The 12,305-nt window shown below is 37.6% G+C and overlaps 1 protein-coding gene across 8 annotated transcripts in view; it reads left to right on the top strand.

Annotated features, from left to right (window-relative positions):
- The window catches only part of LOC121735070 (transcriptional regulator ATRX homolog), a 45,520-nt gene extending 37,342 nt beyond the window's left edge, over positions 1-8,178 (top strand). For 3 of the 8 annotated variants that reach the window (XM_042125744.1, XM_042125743.1, XM_042125736.1), the window contains 9 exons: positions 602-773; positions 1,390-1,602; positions 2,344-2,497; positions 3,201-3,331; positions 4,041-4,064; positions 5,363-5,453; positions 6,193-6,320; positions 6,851-7,034; positions 7,800-8,178. In XM_042125744.1, the coding sequence (XP_041981678.1) occupies positions 602-773; positions 1,390-1,602; positions 2,344-2,497; positions 3,201-3,331; positions 4,041-4,064; positions 5,363-5,453; positions 6,193-6,320; positions 6,851-7,030 (1,093 nt within the window). In that variant the 3' untranslated portion in view covers positions 7,031-7,034; positions 7,800-8,178. The remainder of the gene's footprint in view (positions 1-601; positions 774-1,389; positions 1,603-2,343; positions 2,498-3,200; positions 3,332-4,040; positions 4,065-5,362; positions 5,454-6,192; positions 6,321-6,850; positions 7,035-7,799) is intronic. The other 5 variants (XM_042125737.1, XM_042125738.1, XM_042125741.1 and 2 more) reach the window with 5 other exon arrangements.
- The last annotated feature ends 4,127 nt before the right edge of the window (positions 8,179-12,305 follow it).

Raw genomic sequence — 12,305 nt, 5'->3', positions numbered from 1 at the left:
AGTCGTGAGTCGCAGAATTTCGGTCGCGTAAATTATTTTTCATACTAAATAATGACTTACAAAATTACGAACGTGTACACGTGTGAATAAAGTAGGATTTTTTTTATGACACTGAATGCAGCAGGGTTTCTATAAACCGAAATTCTGCGACTCGCGACTAAGAAAATTACGCTCGTTCGGCTTCAATCTTAATTGTTGTCATTTTTACTTCCTTTTTTTTTTTTACATATTTTACTAGCTGTCCCGGCAAACGTTTCTTTGCCATATAAAGTATTTCGCCCGTATTATTTTATTGAAGCGACTAAATAAGTATGTCACCATGGCAACGTCCATCGCTATCTCGTCGCACAAACAATGGTCGCCGTCAGGCTCGAGTTGTAATAATTTACTATTATTTATTCAACAAATGCAATTATTAATATAATAAGTACCCAGTAGCCGATTCTCAGAACCACTGAATATGTATATAAAATTTGGTTAAAATCAGTAAAGCCGTTTCGGAGGAGTACGCGGCCTAACATTGTGACACGAGAATTTTATATATAAGATTTTATATATATGTATAAGATGTACTTAATAAAATAAATATTTTTTTAATCAGATTATTCCTGATATCCACGCGCGCGGGCGGTCTCGGCATCAACTTGGTGGCGGCGAACCGCGTCGTGATATTCGACGTGTCGTGGAATCCCTCGCACGACGTCCAGAGCATATTCCGAGTTTACCGCTTCGGGCAGAAGAAGCCGTGCTATATATACAGGTTCTTGGCTATGGTGAGTGATTTTTATTTAAACTGTGTGTTATATTTATAAAAAGTTTAAAAATCACTAATAGGAATAGGGTAGGGGATTGGGCCTCCGGTAAACTCACTCACTCGGCGAAACACAGCGCAAGCGCTGTTTCACGCCGGTTTTCTGTGAGAACGTGGTATTTCTCCGGCCGAGCCGGCCCATTCGTGCCGAAGTATGGCTCTCCCACGTAAACTATATCACGCCTTTTATCTCGTATTGTCACATTTTCACATTCAATTGGGCACATTAACAAAATAATGGTTATACAATATCAGTTAGAGGCGTATTTTTGTAACTAATTTCTCTACCAAGAATGAAGGTATGAGAGATAAATTGAATTATCAATTTTGTCGCAACACATGTCGCACTGGCTTTCGCCGCTCGCTTTCAACCCATAGGCGGTAGCGGCGTTAGGGGGGGGGGGGGGGCAACAGCCCAGGGCGCCGGATAAAAAGTGGCGCTGAAGGCAAACAAAAGAGGCGTCAAATTTTTTCAACGCCGAAGAAATGTCGCCCAGGGCGCTGGTAGTGTTAATACCGGCCCTGCCCATATCTAGTTCTAGTAAACTCTCTTTATTAAACAAAAATACACGTTTCAGGGCACGATGGAAGAGAAAATCTACGAGCGGCAAGTAACGAAGCAGGCGATATCTAAACGCGTCATAGACGAGCAACAAATAGACAGACACTACGCCGAGAACGACTTGGCCGAGCTATACAAGTTCGAGCCGAAGCCGCCGGCGCCGCGTGAACTGCCGCCCTTGCCTAAAGACCGCCTCTTCGCTGAGATGCTGAGGGAGCATGAGGCTCAGGTATACACAGACAGACATGATACTCTCAGAAATATTTAAAAACTAGCTGTCCCGGTCAACCTCGTGTCACTTTAAAACCTTCCCTGGACTTCTACGAATTTTTTAAAGACTAAAATCAGCCCAATCCGTTCAGCCGTTTTCGAGTTTTAGCGCGACTAACACATTTGAAAATCCATTTTTATATATAAGAATACTTAACATTAATTTATTGGAATAATTTCTGGCCTTAGACGAGCAATTTTATTGTCAATTATTGCGTAATATTCCGACCGTCTAGGGTTCAATAAAATTAAAGCTTGATATTGTACAATACAATTGATCGCAAGTCAAATACTGATAGAGACAAGAACATTTAGAATGTTGTATTGTATGTACAGTACAATTATAAAAGATAGAACGCAGGCCTTGAATGTGTTTGTTTCAAAAAGCAATCGACGCAATGTTTTTAAATAACTTTGACTTTTTTAAATTATTGCATTTTCTAACTTGTCTCTTCATGACGCAAATGGCTGCTTTAGGGCCGAACTGGCAGCGGCGAGGCGAGCACTTTCAGTGTTATATGATTTTAAACTTTATCTTCATTATTGTTATACATAGCATCACTTGAGAAATCGCGGTATTACAGTAATGAAAATAAAGTTTAAAATCATATGCCACTGAAAGTGCTCGCCTCGCCGCTGCCATTTCGGTGTAGCGCGGCCCTTAAGCTGCTTCTCAACTCTCTACTGCTGTTGTTTACAGATCTACAAGTATCACGAGCATGACTCTCTACTCGAGAACAAAGAAGAGGAAACTCTCTCGGAGGAGGAGCGTAAGGCGGCGTGGGAGGACTTCGAGAACGAGAAGACACGCCCACCGCCCCAGCCCTTCACCGGATATATGCACAACGGCATGAGTAAGTACTGCCCTACGAATAATAAAAACTAGGGAAGAGTAACTGTGTCAAAAAAATTGTCCACACATGTATTCGAATACATGTATACTGTATGCATGTATTCGGTACACAATTTTGTGTAAATATACAAGTAACAATTAATGTCCACGGCTTTATTTCGTAAATTTGAGTGTTAGTGTTTTGTAGCTATTGCCATATTTTAGTGTGCGAAAAGGAACCAAATTCAAAACGGTTGAATTACGGCAGTTACGTTTCCTTACAATTACAGTGTCATTATGACTAAATAAAATACAACAAGTGTACAATACATAATATTATACATAAACAGCTCTGCATGTGCCGACCTTATTCCCGTGGTGTACTATCAATTATCATTCATGAATACTTATAGTAGAGGAGGGGAGGGTGCTATTTTTGTAGTCACTCGAGCGTCATGGAGACCTAGTAGGTTTTGTACATCAGGTAAAGCTTATTAAAAAAAAAAGAGCGTATATTTTATTTTAGCGGTGGGTTAAAATACAATACCCACCACGTGAGAAATCTGATTTCTATACCATGATAACTAGACACATGTCGGAAGCCTATGCAAGCTTAGTCTGACACGCTCGAGCTACTCCCGAAATCCCCTCTTCTCCTCTCCAACTATATATAACATTTTTATTACGAATATGTATGGTTCAACTATTAAATTTTTCACTTCCAGTGCCCGGCCTGCTGCAGCAGCAGCAACTGGCATACGCGACGGTCGCGGCTATGCTGAAGAAGGACATGCCCAATATCAACGACAACCAAATTCGAGACATGCTGCCTATGATATACCAGGCGAACCCTGGGGTAAGTACTTGCTATATATGGCTTTTATCGTAAGTTAACAGAAAAGTTGATTCATATTTCATAGGCAGGTGGTGGACCTAAGTGATTTGGTCGCTTTACGTCAAATCCCGCTGACAGCTCATAACCGTCATGGAATTTATATAACCCGACTATAGTCCGTGCAATCCACGAAGACGCGCCCCACCACTTTTTGAATGAGCATCTTTCCCTTTCACCGTGACGCTTTTTCTTAATTGGTCTATTTATGGTAGTGTGCGCGATAGATTAGTGTGTACCGATAACACTCAAACATTGGCGAAAGCTTGCACACATATACTATAAAAGATTAGGAGGAAAAGTGGGGCGCGTCTTCGTGGATTGCACGGACTATAAGGCTGCGATTCCACTGAAGCGGAGCGGAGCGGAACTTAGCGGTGCCCGAATTGACCAATCGTGCTTTCGAGCAAAGATTTCGAGCATGGTGATTCCCTCCGCTCTGCTTCAGTGGAAACGCAGCCTTAATGACGTGCATCCGCCATCGACCTATGAATCTATGATGGTACTAATGAAATGAAACACTGTTCTGCATCGTGGTGCGTCACCAATACTTTCGTTATTAAATAATATTATATTAATGGTTATATATTTGATAATCCAAATAGTTCTTATTACCAAATTGTAAGTCTTTTCCGTAAATATAAGAATTGAAGTGATCAAATTATTTGTTTAGATGTTCGGTGGATATGATTACGGCGTAAGTTTCTAACGATAGATTACTTATCAATAGGTTTATCTATAGCGAACATAGTAAATAGCATGAAATATTTTCTTTTTACCTTATAAGTTATAACCTTTTAGTGCACAAACCTAGCTTCTGATATGTTGCACGAAATTCAGAATAAGAGTATCAATTGAATTTACCGGAAAATCGCTTTTCTTTCACGAGTAAATTCCTCTCGATAACGTTAGTTCGTTTCGACGAAAATAAAATACATGTATTATCAGCGACGGTTACCTCCTGACACTTAGGCCGGTATAAATAGTCAGTACTCAAGATGCGGCCCGGTCTCAAGACGCGGTTCGGCTCTGTGAATGGTCCAAATTTTGTCAGCCAACCAATCACAGAGCCTGAACCGTGTCTTGAGACCGGGATGCATCTTGAGTACTGACTATTTATACCGGCCATAGATAGTTTAGTATTGTAATCAATAATAATAATTATTATTATTTGTAGCTAAGTGCCTGTCCAGATGAGGAGTTTTACGCGCGAAGTCCATACGCGCGTTTCAATTTCTATTACATCCAGATACCGCGTTTTACGCGCGTTTTTACACTACAAACATGGACTCGAAGTTATCAAGCTCCAATCAAATACGCCCACTCGCAACGGACTCGCGTGTAGTTCTAGACGCTCCAATGACGGGCGAGTCGAGAGTCCCGCTCATTGCAAACGTTTTACCTGCGAGTAAGAAAACGCACGTAGGCATCTGGACGCGATATATTATGTAGCTCTAGTATCTCGGGTACGGGTACGTACGAGTCGCTCACTCGCGCGTACAACGCCTTATCTGGACAGTCTCTAAAAGCCTTAATTTTTATTTCAGAGCCATTCATTTTTGTTTTTTTTAGCATTGACAATTGTAAACGTCTATGTATTGTTAGCATGTTAAATTAATTTCAAATTTTAAACGATTCGATTTAAAGATACAAACAAAGTTCTTTAAGTTCTTCTGAAGGATTGATAAAACGGTCGTAAAATAAGATATTTAGTTGTACTATAATGGGCTCACGATGCTTTAGCACTGGCATTTATTATCAAGTTACATGTTTGCATGTTATAATATTTTAGATTACAGGCACAACTAAATGTGTAGATCATTTACTTTCGTTTATTTAACATGGAACTTATTCTTTCGGTACACTTTACTTCAATAGAGATTTATATTATGATGCATAGAAGAAACCAAATTTGTAGATATTGCTTATGACCTGCCAATTAAGCACATTTTCACAATTATATGAACTATAAAATATATTTTTCTTTTTTTCTAGCTACTACAAAAGATGAGCGAGATCTACAAATACGCGCCTAACATGATGACCCAAGGGATGATGAATCCAATGTTGAATGCAGGTACAAAATGTAATACTTTTTCTCTATATTTCTTCCGAATGACTTTTTTTTCCTTCGAAAGATGGAGTGTTTGCAAGTCAAAGATACACAAAGAAGTGATGTTGTAGAATTATATTGTTTATTACCAGTTCTTTAACCGCACTAAGAGCGTACTTTAGTTTCAATTATTTCCATACCTTATGATGTTATATAGATTTTACGTCTTATCTTTCACAAGCTTAAAAAAACTACCCCGCGTTTATGTGCTAATCCCAATTCCCCATGACACTAAACGCAATCACTGCTGCGACCAAGATGGTTATGTTGGTTATGTACCATCGAGGAAATTGATTTCTAGGCAGTTGCCAGACCCACGTCATTTGGTCGGCTTTTGTAAATTCAATGTTAGCTATGTTTGACATAACGCGAAAAAATTACATACTAGGGCCGCCATCTGCCTAGGATTTAGGAATCAACTTCTCTGATAGTTCCATCGAGGAAATATCGACTAGGGCGGAGAATCGGACAACATCTACTTTTTATATTAATAAGTGCATTTGTTTAATAAATTATAGTAATTAGTAAATTATTACAACTCGAGACTGACGGCGACCATTGTTTGTGCGACGGGATAGCGATGGACGTTGCCATGGTGCCATACTTAGTCACTTCAATAAAATAATATGGGCGAAATACTTTATATTATGGCAAACCAACGTTTGCCGGGACAGCTAGTTTTTATAATACTAATATGACGTCTTTTCGTCAGCGAGCGGCGGTCCTCCTATGGGTATGGGCGGCAGCAGCGGCCTCCAGTACGACCCACCGTGGCAGCGACAGCAGCAACAGCAGCAGCAAATGCGTTTGCAGCAGATGCTGCAGCATCAGCATCAGAATGTGAGTACAGTCGACCGTCAAGTCGAGTGTCAGTAGAAATGTGAGTGAACTAATTGCTCCGTATACTACGACCAAAATTAAAAATATTGCATGATTATTTGTGTGTGTACAGTATATTACTACACACTGTCTTACTCTTCAGTCGTTACTCGTTACCCATTGGTACGAATGCAGCATCTGATATCATGTCTGATATATAAGGCGTAGGACTTTTTTCATTCTCATGTGATTGTATTTTGTCAATCAAGTGATTCACGTGAAAAAAGAGTATAAATGCATTTTGTCTTTACTAAAACATAAAGATACATGCTAACAAACAAACAAATTTTCAATATGAAAAACTTGAGAGGTGGAAGAAGGGACACCCGGATGCAACGAAGTTATAAAAAAAAAAGAGAGTGAGGGACAGAGAAAGAAACACGCGCTACCGTACGGCTTACAAATATCTGTCAAACCCATACAAATTTATCGCCTCGTCGCGTTGCGGTCTGAATTGACCCTAAGTAGCTGATGTTTCTATACGATTTCAGATGAACGCAAAGTTCTACGCTGGCGGGCTCGGCAGTCGGGATCCTGTGGCGATGGCGCTGCAGCAGCAGCGGGCGCGCGAGATGATGCTCGGCGAACGTGCGGGGGCGGGCAGACCGCGGGGGCGGCCCCCCGCGAGGCCCCCGCCCACCGGGGACGTAGTTAATCTGGACTCGGACTAGACTGGTAAGGGTCACCGCAGATATACAATTTCAAGTTGGCCGACTATCGGACAACAAAATTGCGTAGTTTCACAATTTAATTGGACAACTCTTTAAGTGCCTTTAACTGTGGGTAATCGGAAGGGAATCGCGGTTCTGATACGAATGTTGTCCAATTATTTAGTTGTACAATTTAGTTTGATGCAATGTGCGAGCTCTCATGAGTCGCTGTACGAGTCTCTTTAGTCCCTCACTAATAAGGTGATATTAAACTTTGCCTTTATTATCCCAAAACTAATACCCGTTCATTCAGACAAGGCCTCACGCAGAGACTGCCCGTCGTCTCTCGCATACATGCCTCCCAGACACAAAACTGCTGACACTCGCACATTCACACATACATGGTCCCTACATCGCTATAGCTATTGGTATACTATGCGATTTAGGCCAACTTGAAATTGTAAGTCTGCGGTCGCTCTAAGTTTCTAATGCTAAATTGTCGGTAGTCGTCTGGACTCGGACTAAAGTCCTACTACCATTTTGAGGGGATTTTATCAGCTGTTCATCAATGAAAAGCTAAATTACTTCGCTTTTGTGTCGTTTTTTATTAAAGCACTATCAAAATGATAAACGACCGATAAATAAAATCCATGGCATTAAAAACTCCAAAAACAGCTCTTTCAATAAGTTACATTGAAAGAATTGTTTGTTTTGTGGTCTTGCCAACTTGGTCTTGTCCCAATTTTAATGCCAAATTGCCAATAATATAGAATACTTAATATTGTTACAGATTTTCAAGCATCAACATTGCAACGTGAACTAATGTATATTCAGGAAAATAGGGTGCTATGTTATAAGCAAGATGGCTTATACGGTACATCTTAGCACACGATGGACTTGGCCGGATTGCTTTTCTGATCATTTCACTCTGACACCACATATCATGAATCTCATTTCTCATCGTGGCAGGGCCCGCCAGGTTTTTGTTAGTACAGTCACAATCACATATCAAAGGATCTGAATTGATTGAGGGGCTACAACTTTTCCGCACAAGTGTACACAAATATATGAAAGTTTCACAAGGACGTTATAAAAGTACGTGCTTAATATTCGATACATTAGAAAATATGGAGCTAACACAAGCATGCATAGAAAGAATTATGACCGATGATAGAAATTGTAAATAAAGTATATATTTATAAAAGAGGACTTCAAATTTTGTTTTAATTATTATTATCGAACCATTATATTTTATACAAAATTGTCGCTTGTGTTAATTCCTTTCTTATATTTAATCTTTTTGTGTGAATGTAAAGAGCAGAAGTGAACAATTATTGTTGGTATTTCTGGATGTGTGACAATTTTAACTATATCTCTCAGTACAGGAACTTAGGTGTAAGTGTCATTAGCGCTAGTATCTAAGGGTCAGTCATACAAAATCGCGACGTGATGCTTTTTGAAAATGCTGTATTGCTGCCATACATTTGGCGAGCATCGCGCTGCGCAGTGCTGCATATTTGTTAGCTGTTGTGTCTTTGTGCGACTGAACCTAATCATTAACAATTTCATTGTGAGACTCTTGATAGATTACTTACCTGAGAAATTTATTATTTCCATTTGAAAATGGTCTTGTGTTTAAATACAACTACAAGAATGCGATGTGAGTTTTGACTTTTGCCAGTGCTGCCTGTGGAGTGAACTACAATTTTTCTGGCATAGACAACACACCTAATTTAAATTGTAGCTGTTAAGTTCTTTACAGCAAGTAGTGACACAAAAACTTTGGCGATAAAATAAGTAAGGAGTCGAAAAAGTTAATATTTATTTGGTATGGTAAATTTTCTATTGACCGTCTAAATCCAATGCTTTGTTAGAAAAAGTACATGTGCATAATTTAGGTCTTGGAATTTTGGAAAAAACGTTATCTGGCAACAGTAATCTTTACCAGATTTTTAAAATGTTCCTATGTATTGAAAAAGCATCCCTGCTTAAAAAATTAAATTTGTGTGATTTTAGCTGTCACAACTTACACATCACTTGCCTATGTGTAAACTGTTTACATTATCATCAACAAATGAAACAAGTTTATTTGTTTGTACAAAAATATAATTTGCTGTGACATTAAAATTAATAATATAAATATGTTTATATTATTATGAACAGTTGGGGCTAGAGAGATGATATACTTTTGTATTAAGCGTTAAGCGCACTAGATCTTGCCCTGACTAAATAGGCCGGCAACGCACCTGCAGCTCTTCTAATGTTGCAAGTGTCCGTGGGCGACGGTAGTTGCTTTCCATCAGATGACCCGTTTGCTTGTTTGCCTCCTTATATAAAAAAAGTTCATTTTATTAGCAGCCAATATTTCACTCTCAATTTTATAGAATTCGGAACATATTATAATTTGTCGGCCATTCCAAATTTATTGTGTTTGTGTTGTGACTTATTTATGTTAGATCTTGTAATGGTGTAAGTTTTGTGTTGCCCAGTGTTTTGTACTATTTATTAGCCTGACTTCAGGCGATTTATTTGTGATATCAATTATCCTTAAATTTTTGTATACGTTTATGTTAAATGTCAGATGTGACGCTAATTTTAGTATTGCATAGTTAGGCTTTTTTCTGGAGGGGCGAATTTGCTACGAAACAAAATCATTGTGTCCAAATGCTACGCTACAGATGCTAACATTGAGAATCGCTCTGCTAAGCATTTAGTATGAGTGTTCTCTAGGCTAGGATTTGCATGCTCTTTCAATCTCTGTGTAAAAAATTATTTCAAGTATTGCCTATTTTTAGGAGATCATATTATGCACGAGAATGCAACAAAGATCTGATATGGTTAAACACAATATTCAATAATATTGTGTGCAACCATATCAATACAGAGTTTGTTGGAGAGTAGTCGTTTTAATGTGAATGTTTCGATAGCTCCTTTGCTGTGCAATTGATAACAGTCATACAGTACAAGAAGAGTGCTTGGTACATGACTTTTATCTATCTGTAATTCTAAACTTTTATAATATTTCGTAATTACATTAGATATCTTTTATTATAACGATTACTTATAATTGAATCGCTTAATCAAGAAAGGGAACATGTCACTGCAACCTAATTTTACAGGAGACACAAAAAAGTTTTTTTTGGAAAATATTGTTAGAACATAATATGTTTTTTATTTTTTTATTAATAAGCCAAGATAAAAACAATGTAATAAAACTATTATCTTAAAAAAAAATACAATAGTTTTTTGTATAAAAATCACAAAAAGCTGTTGACATGTTCCTTTTCTTGACTAAATTGAAAAGTGATAAATAAAACTATAAAAATACATACTAAAAGTTATATTTTTTATTGGTTTTAATCATTATTAGTGTCTGTAGTAGGCCACTTTTCAATGATTGTGTTAAAGTAGTCCTTATGTTCATGTGGAATATATTGCAGAGTCTTTCTAAGGTCTTCTATCTTCTTTTTGTTGATGGGAACTGGACCATTATAGGCCTTTTTAGTAGGTAATACAGGAATCTGAGCTTTATTTCTTCTTAGATCAAAAGTGTTGGCACCCGCGAAACTCTGTATGTAAGGCCTAGTAACAACACACCCTTTCAATTGTGATGAATATTCAAATTCTAGAAAACGAGATACCAAGAAACTCTGTTTCAGAGTTCGAGGCACTTGTCTTGATTGTGTTTCAATGGATATTGAACTCTTTTTGTAATATCTTGTCCACCAGTCTTTAAAATCTAAAATATCGTCTGTCTTCACCATAGTCACTGTAAAATTCTTATTAGCACTGCAAATAATTTCACAAATTTCCATGGGATGGTAATATCTATCTCTTTTTCTCAATATTTTCTTTACAGTGCCAAATGACCTGTCGTTTGGTAAAAAAGAATGGCCACGAACTGGAAATCTGTGGAAAATTTTTTCAAATTTGCCAGTGTCCACAAGTGCTTGGCACAAACTAATCATTACGTGATTGCGGTTCTGGCCACCACAACCATCTGTGAAAAGGTAAAGTTCTTTTATTGTTGAAGGAATCTGTTCCTGTATGTATTTTAATAAAAAAGAGCAGGTTTCATTTGGGCCCTTTAGCGCAATACCTTCATGGTATAAGAAGAAACGGCTTTCATTAGTTTTTAAATTTTTAATGCAAAATGGAAATAATGACAGTTGTCTATAATAAAACATTTCCTGAACTGGTATACAAGGCAAGGAAATATTTTGCATGTAGTCAAACGTAAGCCCCATAACATCTGACCTTTCTTCACACAGTTTCTGAACTTCTTTTATGCTGGCATAAAACTTTTGAGCCCTTTTTTTATGAACTGCTAGCTCTGCTTTAGCAGTATGAATTGCAGTCTGATTTAAGTCTGATGACTGTATTCTTATATTAAGTCTTTCACACTCACAACAAACATCCACTTGAGGTCTGCCAAAATGCAGGTCAAAGTGGTTTCTAAAAACATTATAATAAAAGGATAACTTAGCTTGTGATAATGGGTGTTTTTCTTTGTACATTTTGTACATAAGTTTTACATTTAAATTTGCAGGCAAATAGACATATTCCTTTGATGCATAATGTGATTGTTTTACTGGAAAACTAGATATATGATTTTTTATTTCTTGAATTACAGAGCCAGGTATAATTTTTTGATTCATTTGCTTTCCTCTTTTATCAGATGGCAATTCGCCTAAACGAAGTAAACGTTGAAGCCTATACAGCGCATTATTTTTTATAGCATAAATGCTGCAAAATGCTTTCTTACATACAAGTACTTTAGATTCAACTACTTTGATGAAATACTTAAAACTATAACTCTTAGGTCTAGATTTTTTAGGGTCTGCAGTTCTTGGACGTCTCTGCTTTATATTTTTAAGCTCTATCAGACCATACAAAAATATATCTTGTTCATTTTTTGTGTTAAGGTTGAGTAAGTCTGTCAAAGCCATGACTCTTGTTTCTTCATCAACATTTTCAAAGCATTTCAAAGAACAGTTACAAGACTCACCAATTCTTTTAGGTTGTACTATGTCCCCCTTATAGTTTTCGTATTGTAAGCCTTTAACTCGACATCTTTTGATTTTTTGTGCTTTTGTTTCATTTTTTACCCCCTTTCTTTTTCTTATATTTTCAGCATCTTCTCTTGCCGTTTCACTCCCAGAACTTGACATTTTTGGTATAAAATAACAGCAAACAATTAATAATTCAATAATATTTTGTTTAGGTTAAGACAAGGTTATGATAACAGTCACTTGATTTCTGTCAAAAAATCAGTGTTGCAAGTTTGTTGAAGAAA

The sequence above is a fragment of the Aricia agestis genome, chromosome 16 (genome assembly GCF_905147365.1).
Source record: "Aricia agestis chromosome 16, ilAriAges1.1, whole genome shotgun sequence".
NCBI classification, from domain to species: domain Eukaryota; kingdom Metazoa; phylum Arthropoda; class Insecta; order Lepidoptera; family Lycaenidae; genus Aricia; species Aricia agestis.
The sequence above is the reverse complement of the archived record's forward strand: the minus strand, read 5'-3'. Positions and strand labels throughout refer to the sequence as shown.